General features: G+C 37.1%; 1 protein-coding gene across 34 annotated transcripts in view; it reads left to right on the top strand.

The window, feature by feature from the left end:
• Positions 1-18,399, top strand: part of NRXN1 (neurexin 1) — a 1,021,444-nt gene that overhangs the window by 962,849 nt on the left and 40,196 nt on the right. The window contains exon 1 of one of the 34 annotated variants that reach the window (XM_032497539.1): positions 5,118-5,310. The exons of the other annotated variants lie outside the window; for them this stretch is intronic. Coding sequence (XP_032353430.1) covers positions 5,278-5,310 — 33 coding nt within the window. The 5' untranslated portion in view covers positions 5,118-5,277. Of the gene's footprint in view, positions 1-5,117; positions 5,311-18,399 lie in introns of those variants that run through there. 34 annotated transcript variants of the gene reach the window in all.

The raw sequence follows: 18,399 nt of genomic DNA, 5'->3' as shown, positions 1-18,399 counted from the left end.
CATACTAAACTTTGAGAACAGCTACTCTAGAGCAAGCACTAGGAGTCATTATGATTTGGAAAGAACATTTAATATGCAGTTTGTAGACATTCAGTTGCTAGATTCATGGATATAGATGTTATTTAATCCTTCAGCATTAGTATATTACATCTTAGAATACAGTGTTACTGAAAAGATTATATGAGGCGATGGGTTTTTTGTTTGTGTTTATACTTTGCAAAAAGCACACATGCCTAGAGAAATCATCAGTGTAAAAAGCAAAGAAGAATAAGGGCACCATAAGATTTAGAACATGTGAAGTTTTACTCGTTTAGAAGTTAATTCACTTCTGACCTCTCATGCGTACTTGCAAATATTAAATTAGTAATTAACAGGAGTTTAATAGTGCTCCATGTCTCAAACTAGGGCTGCCATTATAGGGAAGAAAATGCAAAAATAATAAATAAAATAAAATAAAAGCAAAAATAATAAAAATTTAAAACTAAGATAACCCACTGTGGGGTTTTTTTGGGGGGGGGGTACTCTTAAAAAATGAGAATGGTCCAGAATAATTTCCCTATTCTATATTCTCTCACAACCAGAGCTTATTACTTCCTGACATATGTCTTTTAAAAGTCACTCATGCCTCCTACTTCCCCATTCATGACTGTGGGTGCAAATATAGCCAAGAGAATTTGCATTAAAAAAAAATCTTCAGCCACCACTCACATTCTTCTGGAAGGAGGAGACTCAAAGCTGCTTCTTTTGTATTTCATAGCCTATAAATGTCCAGTGGAGGACCATACTGTCTTTCCCGGGTAGCAAAAGTTTTCAGTGACTTAACTCAGCATCAGTGTGGGAGGGAAGAGGCTTTGGAGCCATTCGCTGTCTCTCATTGGACATCAGCGTTTCCTTTTCGTCTGATTCTTACTCTGGTTGATAATTATGGTGGTTTTCCAAATCTTGAAACTTGCCAGTATCATGTTCACCCATTGACTAGAATGGGATAGAATCCCACTCTCACTTAATTTAAGCTAAGTTATTTAACTTCTTTGCATCGAAATCCTTCATCTGTGAAATTGTGAGGAGTTGGACTAGGAGAGCTATAAAATCTCTTGGTGTTGTAAAAATCTATCTAGTTTTAGGAGAATTATGATTTGGAGTCTTCTCCCACACCGCAGAGTACGTAATGGGATCTGTGGATCTGTGGCTCTTTTTTCTGATCTCTTTCTTCCTCCTTCCCTCCCCCCTGCTTTCCTGCAATATTTCCCTGTCAAAAAAGAGCATTCATTTGGCTTGAAGCTGCTCCAGTGTCATAGCGTTCCAGGTGGCTCTGTATCTCAGCCCTGCTGCACTGACCCTGAACACCACAGGCTTGGCGAAGTGTGGAAATTGGCGTGACAGCAGCCACAGAGGGAGAGTGCCTGAAGCTGGTCCTGAAAACTCGTTCCCAGAAACCTTATCGATGGATAGAAAGCCTGGGTGGGGGCCTGGAGACCAGAACCTCTGACCTCGTTCCTCGGGGGGTACGGTGGCACTCTGCCTTCCTGCCAGCTGTGATGCGGGGTGGTCCAAAATAGGATTTGACCACTTGCTTGTTTACAAGCCCAACTGTGTGGACTGTAAAGCAGCCTAAGACCATAGGTAGCCTAAGAATTTAATTTGAGGGTCACAAAATAGGCCATCCCCTCTTCACATATCACCCCCCCCCCCCCCCCCCGAATAGCTCTCCAGTGATCCCTGTGAATATTACCTTTTCTGGCCACATCTTTAAAAATTCAAGTATGAGGGGGGAACAAGGCCCTCAAGTCTTTTGTATTGTTAATTTCACTGAGACCTTTTGTTTAAGTAAAAACATCACTGGAGAACAGATTACTTAACCTGTTAACAGCATTTGAGCAAGTTGACCCCAGTGTGTTTTCTGACACGCTTTTTACCTTCTGTAGGCTTCTAGGTCACCATAGTTGGATTTTTCCCTCCTATCTGCATCCTCATTTGCTGTTTCTTCCTTTTCTCCGTGACTTCCTAAGTTTGGTGTGACCCAGGGCCAGGTCCTCGGTTCTCGGCTCTTCTCCACCTAAACTTATGTCCTGGCCACTTTACAATACAGTTCACAGTACAGAATACTTCTTTCGTTTTAACGTCTTTGTAAATAAGGTAGAAAAGCCTAGTGTTGAGAGCGTGGTTTCTCGATCTCAGTACCATGGACATCTAGGGCCAGGTAACGCTTTGTGGTGGGGACTGTCCTGTGCATTGTCAGATGATGAGCAGAGTCCTTGGCTGCTACCTGCTAGATGCTGGTAGCAACCCCCTCCCCCCCAAGTTGTGACAACTGGAAATGCTTCCTTACACTGTCAAATGTTCCCTTGGAGGCAGACTCAACCCCCAACAACCACTGATTTAGAATAATTTAGGGTGAATCAAAAAAAATCCTTTAATCATGCATATTATAAACCTTTGACTTAATTTGGCCAAAATTTTTTTTAAGTTTGTATCTCTTAAAGGTATAGGAATCTGAATAACAACAAAAAAAGAGTCAAAATAGATTCTATAAACCAGGCTCTGGTTTTGGGATAAAATAAGCTTGTGCCAGTTAGGAAATGGAAGGAAATGAATTTCATTTCGTGTTTAGCCCTACACCATTACTGATAAAGATATACATGTTATTTTGTCCTCAAAGCGGTGGTAAACAACATCCTAAATTAAGATTCAGGTTTAGCTCTGTGCTGCTTGATAATTACATCCTGCTGAGAAAACTAAGGCTTGGAAGGGTTAATCTGCCCAAGCTCAGGCGGTCAGCTAAATCGTTTACTTCGCAGTCCTTTACATTCCTACCTCTAAGAATCTGAGCAAATTTAGGTGAATCGTCACTATAAGTTGTAAAGCTCTTAACACGTGTAAATTTGTGTTGTTCTCTGCATTCAGAGATGAAGGGGCTAGAAGTAATATGAGACGTGGAGGTCTTCAGCCAAGACTGCCAGAACCTCCATCTGGCAGCCCTCTTCTCGCCCACGCTGACCCTGTTTTCTTCTGATGAAAAAAAAAAAAAAACAGGCCATCCTTACCTCTGTCTCTCCCCCTTTCCCCTTATCATTTTTGCTTAAAACATCTACCAGTCATGTCCTTTTAAATCTGAATGAACATAGATGCCATCATTTAATTAATTTTAAATGAGAAAAGTAATACATAGACTTGATGAAAAAACATACAAAATGTTACCTAACAAGACTATGCCGTGTTCCCACCTTTGAACTCAGCCCCCCTCCTCATATTTAAGCACTATGAGCTGATATTTTATGTCTTTATGGAAATTTCCTCTGCATATGCAGCTATGTATTTGTGTGTGTAAATATGTGTGTGGTGTGTATATTAAATAACTTAAAATGTGTACCTTTAATTTTTCTTTACAGAACGGTACATATTACAGATCTCTTCATATAAGAATATTTGAATTTACCACATTATATTGTACAGCTGCAGAGTATCTGGACTGTAAGATGTAATTTACCTGATCAGTTAATGATTGATGACTAGGTTTCGACTGTTAACAGTAGTGCAATACACAGGTTTGATGTCGGTGCTTTATTATTATTGTTTTCTTTCTGATAAATGCTCTGAGCCCTAATCTTTTCTTTTAAAAGAACAAAGTTTGACTGTTGAGGGTTATGTTGTGGAATAAATAGGCCAAATAGATAGAATGGGCACAAAACAACATATATTTTAAAGAACGTGAAAAATACTTTATTATTTCCTGATAGTCAATCAATATTGAATAAAGGAAAGAGAGGGGAAAAAAATTGCAAAAAACTTGACAGAGTTCAATCTTTCAGGGATGTGTTTTAAAAAATAGATGCCAAGGCAAAATGAGCTTTGGAATTCCAACACTCTGAAGCTCAGGGTAACTGACTTATAGTGACAGACCTATCAGCATTTAGTCTCAGATTTTTTTCGTAAGTAGTGCTGAGTGACTCTAAAAGGAGTTAGAATTAAAATCCTCGAAAATACATGGATATAATGAAAAATGGGCCATGAAGAACAATAAAGACAGGTGCCCCGGTACTCTTTCTGATATAAATGTTGTTCCTGAAGATCATTCAGTGTTTCTTTGGAGCTTTGTTAAAAATCTCTACGTTACTGTCGTTTGAAACACACCATGGTCTCATCACGTAAAACCTTCCCTGTCAGACAGGATACAGTCACCTCAGTTACCTTGGAGAGCTGTGCAATGTGTCTGATGCTACAGAATGATCTGCAGGTGCAGGTGTATTGGGGGATGTGTTTCCATGTGGTATTCCAGATGTGGAGCCTTTGCATATGGAATTATTTTACATTTTAGGGGAAAGGCAAAACATAAATACACATTTCCAACACTGGATAACTCATTTGTTTTTTTCAGGCTTTGGAAAGCATAGTGCACATCTTCTGGTGCTTGTTTGTGTTTCTTTCTGATGATCAATAAAATGACATATTTATTAGGACTTAAATTGTCTTTAAAGAGGAACAGCTCCAATTAGCAGAAGAAAATAAAAGCATAGTAATGTACTTCTTAATGTTGCATAATTGCCTTTACAAAATTATCCTATAAAAATACTCATTATAAACGGGACATTCAAAAAAATGTCATTCATTAACGTGGAAATAAAATTATAATTACAATTATAAAACTTGGAGGCGATTCTGTTGGGAGGGTTGCATGCTAATTGCGGGGTTTAAGGCTTTAGATTTAATATTAGGTGAAAACATGATAATCATCTAAAGGGAAGCATATCAGAAGGGTTTAAGGGCTGGGTGTTAAAGAAAAAAATAGTTTCCTTTCTGCTGGGCGATCACACTGGATTAGAAAGTAATACAGAGAAAATTCCCCGTGCTTGAGAATAGGTCTTTATTTGGGTTTGGGGTTTAGGGGATGTCCCTTCCCCTCTGCAGTCACAGCCAGAGAGGAAATTCAACAGCAGCGACTGCCTAGACTTTTTGAGCCCGGCGCGGGCTGGGCTGTGTACCAACAGCCCCGTCAACTGCAGACGGAACTGCAGCATCCCTTCCTGCAGTAGCGCAGCAGCCATTGGCTCCTGGGTGGCACGTGACCACCAGAGCCTTTTCTGTGTCTTTTCTCGCCCATCTGTGTGCAGGGCACTGATAGGCCAGGCTGATGCGCAGGCAATTTATCATCTTGATCTCCCACTGAGTCAGGGAGCTCTCCTGTCACCAGTATTGATTTCAGAGGATGGACTAAATTTCCTAGGATTTCCATTAAGAATTAAGAAAAAAGCTCTAAGCACGCAGGGTAGCCAGACAGACATGGATATGAGATGGCACTGTGAAAACTCGCAGGTAGCTTCTTCTATCACAGCCGGTGCTCAGCACAGCTCAGAACTGCAGCATGCAGGGTTTAAGCTACTAGAAGCCTGAGAACAATCATAATGAAATTAAGAATAAACTCTTTTTTGGATAAACTAATTTTAAGGTTTAGATTAAAATGTCTCTTCTTGGAGATTGCATGTCAAATTTCTGCACGCTCTATATGAAATGTAGAAAGATTGTTTTAAATTTTTAAATGTCCTTAAACCCTGAGCATGGTTGCTTCTACTTTTGTTTGCTGCATTTTGTGAGCTTCAGAGGTTTTTCAGCATGCTTGTGGCAGAAACAACCAAAAATTGTGTGTGTGTGTGTGTGTATATATATATGTATATATGTGCTAAGTTGGTTCGAGTAAAAGCATGAATAAAAGCTGCTTTCAATACTTGCCAGACTGCTTTATTATTGTTAATGACTTGGTGATAATTTTGCCTAAATATGCTTAGATTCTGACCATGCATGCTTTTGCGGCAGAGTGGGGTTTTCGTTGCGAATTCGTGAAGGTGGAATGTCTGAATTGAATGTCTGTTTGGTACAACAGAAAGTGCATTAGTGATCAACGATTAAACCTGATTAATTCATGGAAACATTTCGTGATGGTAAGATCTGAGTAATGTTTATTTACGATAATTAATTCTGCTTACTGAAAAAAAATGCATGTCTGGGATTAAGGAAAGTGTTTATATTTTTAAAATGTAAATTTTGATTATTTCAAAGATGACAGTAAGATTTCAAGTTTTAAAAATGCCTCCTGGATGAGAGAATTGAAACCGTGTTTTGATTTTAGCTTGGGAGTGGATTCTGAAACTACTGTTTGTGTATTCGAGAAATCATGTGCACGCTCATGTGTGTGAATTCTTTGGGTGATTGATACTCTCCTAGCTAGTCCTTATTCTCTTGAAGAGAGAAAAAGCCTTGGCATGCAAATATTTCTTGGGCCCGTGGGAATTAGAGCCAGCAGAAGCAGGAGTATGGCCAGATGGGATTGGCATGCTTGGCAGGGAGTAGAGACAATGGATGGGGGCGGAGCAGATGGAGGACAGAAGGGATTGCATCTCAGAAAATGGGAGGGGGGAGGGGGGAGTAGGCTTAATAGTGAAGGAAGCCTGGCCTCCCTTTTCAAGGGAACTTCTGATTGCATCTTTCTTTAATCATGAGATAGACTGTCATGTCTGTTGTGGCAACTATTTTTCTTTAAACTGGTAGCCCCTGTTTCACAAATTAGGAAGGAAATCCCATGAATAGAAGTTGCTTTACCGGATTATAAATGATATGCTGTTTGCTGTTGTTTGTAACTTTTTTCTTTGCCATATTCAGGAAAACTAAGAGAGAGCAAAATTAAAATTAAGCTATAATATTATTTGAGTTGGTGGTGTCTAAATAGAAATATGGCAATAACTACCAAACTTATTTATCAGACCTTAGATGATTCAAGCATCTATAGGGTTTACTGTTTTGTTTTGTTTTGTTTTTCCCGAAGTAAGCTTTCAATTTAAGAGTCCTTGCTGACTAATCTATTGTTATTTTACTTCTGGCTTATATAAATCGATGTTCATTCTAGAATAACTTTGAAGGTTTTATTTAAGTATTTGTTGATTTTATCATGAAGCCTGCGGGGTTGACCAATGCCTAGTTCAAATTCTGCAATGAAATTAATCTCTCAGCATCCTCAATCAAGCCTCCTGTCACCCAAGCGCCCTGGGAACTGGCCACAGTCTTGGGCCAGAAAGGTCACAGAACTGAGAAAGAATGAAAATCAATTTACTTCTGAATTCTGTGATTTTAATGATTGCTTCAAAATTCTAAGGTGAACACAGACACAATTCCCAGTGCTAAGTACAACTGAATTTCCCCCAAATCATGTTGCCAAAGTGTACCAAGAAAACACCAATTTTAAAAGTTTAAATATTCATCTTTTGGTCTGCGGGTCACCCACAGCTCACTTAATCATTTGGTTGATGGACCTTGTGTATGGAGAGGATTTCCATTTTCCGAAGGAAGTTTAGCCATGTTGCGTGTCTCTTTTGACTGCCTTTTGAACCTTGGCTTGAAATTATGACCTGGATAAGAGAATGCAAACCTTTACCTTTCATAGCTTGAGAAACATTTAAGATAATTTACTCAAATCATTTATATTGAGTTAAAGAATGAAGCCAATTTCTCATTTCCGCAGTCCTTTTCTTTCCCATGCCCTGTCTTTGGAAATCACTGAAAGAGTCTACTAAACAGCAAAATGCTCCTCACTTGGCAAATTACTGCTAACATTTTTAGAAGGAAATAGCGCCTACAGACAGATCTTTGGACAGATATTTATATTTTGGAGGGTTGACTGGTGTTCATTAAGCAAGATAACCCAGTGTTAAAGAATAAATATTTTCATTGACTTTACCCAATCAAGGTTGTCTAATAGGCTGAGAGCCACATTCTCCTTATGTGGCATGAAACTGCAAGAGCCCTGAAATGGTATTAAATGTCTGGTCACAATAGCATTTGGGCTCAACTGCCAAGCAAATTTCTCACCAAGACATTAACCAGGAAATGCTTACATATTTATGAAGTAATTTGTGGTGTAGCATTGCATATTAAGGATGTTTTGGGTAGTTATGATGAAATGTTACTGTCTGTGTACCTTCCATATGCTCCTTTAATTTACGAAATGTGCTCATCACAGCATCTGGGTGCATTTATATTATACAAGTGCAATCAACTATATGATGGATGCAGTAGGCAGAATGCTAATTGATGGGAAAAGCCCTCTTAGCTTGTACTTTGTAAGTTTTCAAATGGGAAGATAAAGCATGTAGCCAAGGACTTTAAGTCTTTGTCTATATTTAAGTTTATTTTTTTTAAATTTTGGGGAGGGGGCAGTTAGGCTTATTTTTATTTATTTATTTAATGGAGGTACTGGGGATTGAACCACCCACTGAGCTCTATCCTCCCCCCTTATTAAAGTTTAAATGTTTTAAGAACTAAGCTTACACTCTGCCCATCTGGAAAATAACACATCTGAAACAAGATTTTGCCCTGTCAAAGTTAGTGCTCTTAATTTCAGTGTTATGAGGACTAGGAAAATTCACAGGGAAACAGCCTTAGTGGATATTTGGTAACATTCAGCCCATGGGGTGCTCTTTATTAATTCAGTCTTCTCTTTCGCTTCCCTTTTTCTCCACTCCCGGTCTTTTATTCCTCTGCTGCTCTACCTGTCATTGATGGATTCAAATGCCATTTGCTCCAGACCTTAAAATTACTAAACAGAAACACTAAACTATATATGAATTCAGCAGAGTATAATGACACGAAGTTCTTACCCATTTTTGTGTGTATTTAGGCTTTGAATGTCTTTGGTTTCTACTAAGGTTACCGTATTGACCCAGAAACATTGATTTTACTTTCTGCTGTCTTATTTACATTACTTGACAGTTGATATTTGAATCTCCTGGAGGCTCCCTTCCCTCAGCCCTCCAGCACCGAGACTGGAGCCAGTCGCGGTATGATAGAGTAGATAGGCCATGTGCATTATATAGAATAACGGGAGAGTCACAACAGTGACAAACCTGTGGCTGTCTTTAGTATCTCGTAGCATGAGTCCAAACTAAATAAAACCAGGAAAAAACAAAAATTCATGAGATATGTTTTCTAGTTTTGTGTCATAAATTTTGTGTGATTATCACTACAGCTTTCCATTTGCTCCTTAAATTTTCACCTTCATTTGAATTCACTTGATTCAGCATTGGTAACTATCTGAAAACTATTTCCCTCTAAAAAATCAATTATACATTTCTGTTTTCATTGTTGTGATCTTCATATATATATATATATATATATATAAACTATTACATGTACAAGATTATAGATTACATATATAAATACTATATATAATACAAAGTATGTATATAACTCAGACTACCTTTATGACTTTAAAACACTACTATTTTATTATTAGATCAAAAATTTCGCATAGAATTTTGATTTTTTTTTTAAAGCTCCTTATTTTGGAGTTGCATAGGGATGGCCTCAGGTGTCAATTCTCAGCAGCCCGTGTGTGAACTATCTACAAAATGGATTATCCTGTATGACTAGATATATTTTCTAGACCACTTAACCTCCCATTGGCTTAAAAATCATTGTTTTCAATTATGTGCCATGACCTCTGTCAATTAGCACATTTAGATTTGAGTGGATCACCTATCCATTGGGTTTGTAGTAGAGCTACAGTATTTTCAGAGTTGAATGTAGTATGTGTATGAATACGTGTGTGTGCATGAAACACTGCTAAATATTTAGCTACTGCATAGTAGGTTTCAAGAGTACATATAAAAAACTAGAAATTTTAGGGTAATAGCTACTCTTGGATTTGCCAAGAGTTTTTCAAAAGCCTTCAAGAAGTACACCATCTCTTTCCAGAGTATTGACAAGTCTAATATATAAGGAATTACTAAGCACTTATCTCAGTGTTTTTTGTACATTTAATAGTTAAGATCTGTTAAAATATCTACTGACTGATTAATCTCTGTCAAAACTCTGCTTGATGCTATGGGTGACTCAAAGGACAATAAGACACTTGCTGCCTCCAAAGTCCAGCTGAAGAATCAGGAGAAACACAAATAAAACTAGAGCAGTATGGAAAGCCGAACTATTTGACCCTCTAGTCTCAATCAATGAATACATATTTGCTGAGCATCTACTCTACACGTCATGGTAGTTGGGAGAAAGGAGAGTTCAGTATGGGTTAAGTAGATGCACGGAGGTTATTCTGCTGTTTGTTCCCTGAGTTTGTTTGAGTAACTCTAGTTATCCAGTCACAAAATAAACGATAACACAAAATCAAGTCAAATCAGATGGGCTACACATGCCATCACACCAGCAGCTGCCTCTGAAGTGGTATTTAGGGCGCGGAGGTATTTCGGAACATGAAGCCAGGTCCCAGGTCGCTTGTCTCAGAATCAGTCTAGGTGCTTGTTTCCTGTTGTACATGTTCTCAGGACAACATATTGATGTTGTCTTAAAAGCCAGTTTTCATGCTTTATGAATAATAAGAGTAACACAAGATCTGTGAGACTTTTTTTTTTAACATTTTTTATTGATTTATAATCATTTTACAATGTTGTGTCAAATTTCTGTGCAACTTTTTTATCTAAAAATCACCTGCATGTTTAGTTTACATTCATTTTCTTTATTCATTAAAATTAGCCATTGTTGCTAAGTGTTTCCCTTTAAAAAGTAAGAAATTGGTTTCTTTTAACTGATGGGATGACTTGAAATATTGAGTTATTTTTCCAGCAGTGAATTAGACACTTTAGAGTAAGTATAATTGTCTCAAACCATTATGGTATAATTGAGTGTGTTTGTAAATTACTCCAGCAATAATTTTCAGGATGCCTAATTCTACTTATTTCTCTATCTTTAACTCAGTTTTCTTTTTGAAGGGTACCCGCCAAAAGGAAAATAGAATATGGGTGGATGTAGGCAGGAAGCAAAGGTCTGGCCTTAAATGAAACAATCTTAAATAAGTGGTAATTATGTAAACAGTCTATTCATGTTACTGAAATGGTTCTCAATTCTATTCTGTCCTCAGTAAGTTGTTTAAAATATAGTGAATACTTATGGGAAACTTCTTGAACCATTCATTAGAACTAACTGAAATAATGCCTAATTGTAAAATATAAAACTGAATAGTTTTGATCACTTTTCAAAATCTCAAGTTAGGAACAGTCAGCTCAGGTCACTGTTTAAAGGCACTCCTGCAACAAGGGTTTCTTAGATCCCTGACCTTCTAATTTTCCACGTACCCAGTAAGATTTTAATTGCAATAGATGGTGTCATTTTAAACAGAAGACTACTGAAGCAGTAAAAGAATAAATACTGACTTTAGCCTCTCTCTCTACCTAGCAATTCCTGAAACAATGCATCATCTCTGTGTATGTAGTACTTTAGGAAGAAAGATGAGGGTTTAAAATGATGAAGTAGAAACGTATATGCTTGGTTTATTTGAAAGTCTACAATTTGAGATCATTTCTAAAAACAAGCCTTTCAGATGAGGATAATATATGTTTTATGTATGTAAATATTACAAAAGGTGAGGATTCATAGGTTGCTTTTTATGGTTGTGGTTGTATTTTTTCCCTTATGAATATATCTGCATTTTTTAAAGGAAAATATTTTATAAATACTAGTTTTGCCAACTTATATGTAATATATCCTATATGTGTAATATATAGGATTTGATAGATCAGTATGATTCTTCTCTTTTTAGTGTTAAAACAAATGTTTTCATTTGAAATAATTTAAATATATAGAAATGTTGGAAACATATTAAAGAGAGTTCACTCTTTATCCAGCTTCCCCTAACAGTAACATTTTATTTAAACATTGTACGTTTGTCAATGTTAAAAAATTAACATTCAGTATGCCCTTTGAAAAATGATTTGTTTTTAGAATTTTTGTATCATTGATGCCAGTATTATCAGACTACTCTTAGAAATTTTTAATATCACTTGGTTTGATTCCTACTAATGTTTAAGAGAATTTCTCCCCACTGGGCTACCCAAAATTTCCACTAGACACATTGTCGAGTATTTTAGGAGGAAAAATCATTGTTTTTTCTTTCCATCCTTATCAATGTTGGTTTTATTTTGAAACTGGTCACAGAATCTCTTTTTCCTTTTTTTTTTTTTTTTTTTTGTTTCCTTGGGGAATTTGTACTGTTCTCAGCACGGAGCACTCTTCTAAACTTGAGACCTACCCTTACAACTGCCCCAATTCTCCTCAAATTCAACATGTCCCATTGTGAACATTATTTTTTGGAATTCGTATCATTTTAAAACATTTTATTTCGATTGATTTATGTAAAGATGTTGTACTCGAGAAAGTTTTACTGTTTTTACTGCTACTGGGGTGATGAAAACCAACTACTCTATAATTTGTGGTACTTCCACTCCCCCATTTGCAAGATGAGGAGTTCGCAGTTCTAATGCTTATGATTTCAGAGTGTGAATCAATGTGAATTTCCTTTCAAAGAAAAAGGTTTTATTAAAGAAAAGTGGTCTTAAAAACAGAGACTGCTTCTCATTTTGTTGAATCACCTCCACTGAATTGTGAGAAGAATCTGCATTCAGTATTTTCTTAGGGAATTTTCATTTTGAAAGTAGTGGGCGAATAATTCGAGTTATGGCTTGCTTTAATTAGACGGAAAGCTCCTTTTCCATTTCCATAATGAAGAGTACAGAGGCTCATTAGCATTCTGTGGGCAAGGCTGGTAAATTTCAGAGAGCTAGTGATTTGGAATCCTAGGAACTCACAATAAGAAACACTGTGGAAGAAATAACATCCTTTCATTTCAACATCATCTTGACAAATGAGAGAAAATTTTGCAGTGTGTGTGTGTGTGGTGTCACAAAAGCAAGCAAAATTCTGTGAAAACAAGGGAAAGGGGGCCCCATTCTGTCTGTTCTTCTCCTTGCGTTCCAAATCCTTCACCTTTACTACGAGACTTTGAAATTATTTCAAATCTATTTTTCATACAATATGAATGCCAAAAGAGCTAAATTATTTACTGTGTGTGAAAATATTTATTATTGTGTCAAGAAACTCTGATTCCCTTTCTGATATTCCTAATAAGAACCCTGTGGTGTAAAATCATGGGCTGAATCTATTAAATAATTACCCATGTGAATGCTGTAGCTACCATGTGTATTTTTAGGCTTTATATCAATAAATATTTTATACAGTGCTGCATATTCTGGACTAAACGTCCTTCATCCCCAAGTCAGTTTCAGATTCTTCTCTAAGAAACAAGGTGCACTGTGGCGTCTAATGAAACTGGTAAGGAAAGTGGTAACAAAAACAATCAACAGCACAGTCTGAGAAGAATTCTCATCACCAAAAATGATTTATGAAAAAATTAATTTAAAAAAATATCAAAGGAGATTCCCAGAGAACAAGACTTTGTAAACATTTTTCTGTAAACGTGAAAAAGAAAGTAGGTCTATTTGGGGAACCAAAGATTATATGGGCAAGACAGATTATTTTATGAATATTCAAAATTTAGATGTAAAACTAATAAAGCTTGTGACTGTCTATAGTCATTTGAAATATTTTGCAGGGAAATCTTCTTAGACAGAAGGAAATGAAATTAGAACTTTGACATTTATCTTCTTAAGACTTAATATATGGAAGGTGCAGTGACTGAATTCTTTTTTCTGTTTGTTATCAGCATCTAAACCTAGACAGGACTTGATGGATTCTCTGGGAAACCAGTATTCTGGAGTACAAACTGACAGGTCCAGTGGAGGTTCAGCGTTTACTGCAATCTTATAATGATAGCTTTGACGCCCAGATTATAGTTAGCTTGAAACACTTCAACTTTAAAGCATTGCCTGGACCCCACAAAGCCTAAGAAGCATTGTGGCTGTTTCCGTGTCTTGGCAATTGTAAGTAGTGCTGCTGTGAACCTGGGGATACTACTCAGCCATACAATAAGAATAAAATAACGCCATTTGTAGCAGCATGGATGGACCTGGAGATTGTCATTCTAAGTGAAGTAAGCCAGAAAGAGAAAGAAAAATACCATATGATATCACTTATATGTGGAATCTTTAAAAAAAAAAATTTACCAATGGGGAGAGGAGGTGGGAAGGGATAAAATGGGAGTTCTAAATTTGCACCTCCTGGGGAGCAATGGAAATGTGAGCTATCTTGACTGTGGTTTCATAGGTGTATGCATCTATCAAAATGCATCAAATTGTACATCTGAAATATGTGTAGTTTACTGTACAGGAATCATACCACAATAAAGGTGTTTAAAAAGAAAAAGAACTAGGGAGAGTAAAGAGGGGCAAGGTTTTATGAGGTGTGGTAACCTCACACTTCTCATCAGCTTTTTTCATTATGGCCACGTGATGTAAGGCCTCGATTCCGTTTCAGCAGCTTTGGAACACGTTCAGCACCCTTAGTGTCTTTCCTGGCTAATCACCTATTACATATTTTATTCTTTCATTGGGAATTTCTACTGGGAAAAAAAAAGCACAACGTGAGAGCTGTGAGTTTCAGTTTTATTTGGGACTTACTGAGAACCGTAGCTGGGAGACAGCCTCTCAGATAGCTCCGAGAAACCGCTCCGAAGAGGTAGGCAGGGAGCCAGTATGACTGTGAGTTTGGTGAAGGGGCGCACGCAGTCAAGTGTACACCTCGGCAGAAGGCTGCTCATAGTCACAAGGGATAGACATCTCACTTAACGGTTTTAGTGCTTTTCTAAGTACGGGAAGATATGAGAATCCAGTTTCATAAAATTTTCCCCTGAAAATATCTACCTATGTGAGAGCCTGTTCTGCCAGTTTTCCCAAGGCACAGAGCGCCGCCTCGCTCATTCCTGATCTCAGCTCTGAACTCTTTTCAGGGTGTGCTCTAGGTCAATGACTACTATGGCTAAGGACTCAATTCTTGTCGAACCGGGTGGCAAGTGACATTCCTTAGTTGGCAGGGGTAGTGATTACCATTTAAAATTTATGGTAAACGGGGTAGAATTAACTCTGGGAAAAGTATGCCTGCCTTCTAGAAAGATTTCATCAGATAACTCATTTTACCCTTTTTAATTAAAGTGACTGAGAAGCGGCTTTTATTTGTTTTACCTTGTATTGTTTGGTGGAAGATATTCAAGGACAGGAAAATCCTCTACTAGACACTTTCCTATTCTGTGCCTTAAGTTTTGGTGTTTAAGGGGGGTGAAGTCTTTGCTGCTATGAGAGAGCTCAGTCCTAGACACGGTTTAGTTGGCTAGCCCTGGAGCAGAGCTGGTCTGATGAATTGTCTTACTAAGACTTGTACATTTTGTAATGCTCCTTTCCTTTTAACCCCCTTGCTAGTATTTTGAAACCCAAGACCTATTTCCCATCTCACTGGGTGAGACATTAGTCCCACTTGCTTATGCCTGGAATACCTCCATCACTGGTCTTCTTTGTAAAATGGACTGAGACCCCTTGTCGCTTCCCAAACATAGATGGGGGAACCCTTTTCTTACCTTTTCTCCTTCCTCCTGCTCATTCTTTCCTTTACAGTTTCCTGCTTGCTTTGCCTCTTTTCTTCTGCTTTAACATCCAACAGAAGTCTGCTACTGACATCTATTACTTTCTTCTGCCCCATTTGTGTTACTTAAGAATCAAACTTTGACCAGAAGATTGGTACAAAATTGCTAAGAGACTAGCCGTTATTTTTAGACCTCTTGGAAGTCCGGAGAATCCACTGGGTTCTGTGACATTGAAAGGAGATACACTGAGCACAGCTTAATTCTTAGATGAATACAGTTTTGCAGAATTTTAAGAATAGAAAGTAAGATTACTCATCATAGGAAGAGCTAACTGGATGGAAACTACAGAATCCTCAGGGTATATGTATTAGAAATTTAACTGGTCGAAACTCCTTGACACTTCCTTTTTGTTTGTCTTGTTTATATTTCGTTTTAATTTTCTCCTTTAAATCAAGGGCATAATATTTGTTGCTGCTGAAATTTTTAGTTATTTGGTGTCGTTAGCCTTAGGATTCAGTATTCCAAGATGCATAACGGAAGGGTTGGCAAAATGGTATCACTAGTAACAACCTGTCAGATGACAGTTTCCTTACTTCAAATTAAGGTGAAACAGTCAATATTCTAACTACCTTTAAACCACCAATTGTTTTAGGTAAAAACTATCACATTTAGTTGAAAAATAACTTGTTTGGATCCAATAAATTCCACTTCATTGATAAAGCGTCAGGCCCTGTATACTGTCATTTAATCTTTGACTGTCAGCAAGCCATTTCATGAAATCAAAGATTATTATATTTATGTATGTATGCATGTATTGTGTATCTATATATTTTAACACATTTTATTTTTAGATAATTATAGATTCATAGATCGTTGCAAAGAAAGGTACAGGGAGGTCCCCTGCACCTTTTATCCAACTTCTCCCCATGTTAATATCTCACAAAACTATAGTTAAATATCAAAACCAGAATACTGATATCACTATGAATCATAGAGTTTATTCAGATTTCACACGTTATAGATGCATTTATGTGTGTGTGTGTGCATGTGTGTCTAGGTGTGTCTGTGTAGATCTGTGCAATTTCATCAACGTGTATAGCTTCTTGTAACCACCATCAAAATCGAGAGTCTTATCCGTTTCCCAATGTTCATTAACATTTTAAAGGAACCTAAGGGGATCATCTACTGTAACCTACTTATATTGGATGGGGAGTGATTTGCCCCAGGTCGATGGGTTAGATAATGATTGAACTCCTAGCTGAATCTCAGAATGCTATGTCCTATACTAGGCCAGTTTCAGGCATCCCACCTTACATTTCCAATTTTATAAAGTAGGCAGTTGTTCTACAAGTTTGAAGATAAGAGAATTGAAGCAAACACAAGTTTTAAAATAATTGTGTTGACCAATTTCATCACAATTCTGTATTTTTAACAAATCTGATATTCTAATTTTATCACTGGATGCATAATGGGTTATGGGAACATTAACCGTCAATGTGAGCATTAGATTGATATTTCAGACAGAGCATGTATATGTTGGAGGTAATCTGTGTGGCTTCATAGGAACTCAACATGGTTGCTAAGTGGGAGAAGGTAGTTAGTTGTTATCTGTAAAGGATCCCAGAGATTTAGCTACAGATTAAATAATCTGTACTCTTCATCCAAAGAATTGAATGTCTACTCCCTCGCATTTGCACTCAAATGCATGGAATAATTTACGAAATCTTTTTCCTTTCCAGATTACCGTTTATGCTCACTTTAATTTAGTTACCTCTTGTAAAACTATTGAGGTGAAGTTTGGGGGGATTTGGAAACTCGTGGAGGGGGGTATCACAGCATCTGATTTAATGCACTCACCTGTTCCATATCCTCTTTGGAACCATTTTCAGTGCTACTCGCTTTGTGAATAAATCTGGTAATGGAAGAGTAGAACAGAAATTATTTGGAAAGAGTGTAGGATCAAAGACTTTTCTACTATATCAGCATCACAGAAATGAGAGATGTAAAAGGCCCATTAGCTGATTTGCCCTATTTCCATGGAAATTGCAGTGAACATTTTTCAAAAGACTTAAATCTTATTTTTGTTTAAAATAAATAGGAATTCAATGTAGATTCTTGTTAGAACTTGAAACTGCTGCTTGTTATGTTTTCCGGGTTGTTTTTCTTTTTAGATCTACTTGACAGTTTGTGTAGCTAATTACTGTGTTTTCATTTGTGTAATTCCAACACTGCTGTAGCCTTTTTAGAAGGCGGAGGGGAGGGGAGTGCTACCCTACTTTTAAGGTACATCAACTAGCTGTTAAATCAAGGAGTGTGAAGAGGGTGGAGAGAACGATTGTGTGTGTGTGTGTTTGTGTGTGTTGGGAAGATGGGTCAAAGTCAAAGCAGCACAGTGGACTTTAAATTACTAGGCTTTGGTAGCTGATAACACTTTGGTGAAGGTTTTGTCAGTAACCAAATGCAGGTGATAATGGGGTCCCTTGTGGCCTCATTTTATATAGGACACTTTGTATCACGATGGAACAGTTACAGCAAAAGGTTTTGCTAAGAAAACTAAAGAATATACACTCTTAGAAATCTAGCTCTTTTTTGGTTAGTAAACGGTTTTTTAATATTGGCTTAATTTGCATAGTGCAGTTTTAGAGAGAAGAAGAAGCCTTATAATCTGAAGAGAATTTGTTAAGAATTATTTCTTATACCAAATAGATAACTTTAAAACTTTCCAATTTTAGTGTTTGTAGATTCCATTTATGGAGGAAAAATGTTTTTTTCAAGCATCACTGCTTTTATGGCCAATTAATCATGAGTCTAAATTTTGGAATTTAGAAGCATGAACTGAACCATTTAAGAGCAATTGAGATACTGATGGTTCAAATGAGATGAAATTATTTCTTGTGTATGTCTGTTTTTGCTGGTGGTGGTAGCGTTGCTTTTTGTGGGGAGAGGTGTTTGATTTAATGACTAGACTTACACACTTTAATCTAATTTCTTACATTATAGGATGAGACCTTTTTAAAAAGATCTTCCACAATTCTTTAGACTGA

Source organism: Camelus ferus, chromosome 15 (assembly GCF_009834535.1).
Source record: "Camelus ferus isolate YT-003-E chromosome 15, BCGSAC_Cfer_1.0, whole genome shotgun sequence".
In the NCBI taxonomy this organism is placed as follows: domain Eukaryota; kingdom Metazoa; phylum Chordata; class Mammalia; order Artiodactyla; family Camelidae; genus Camelus; species Camelus ferus.
This window is presented reverse-complemented; position numbering and strand designations above follow the sequence as displayed.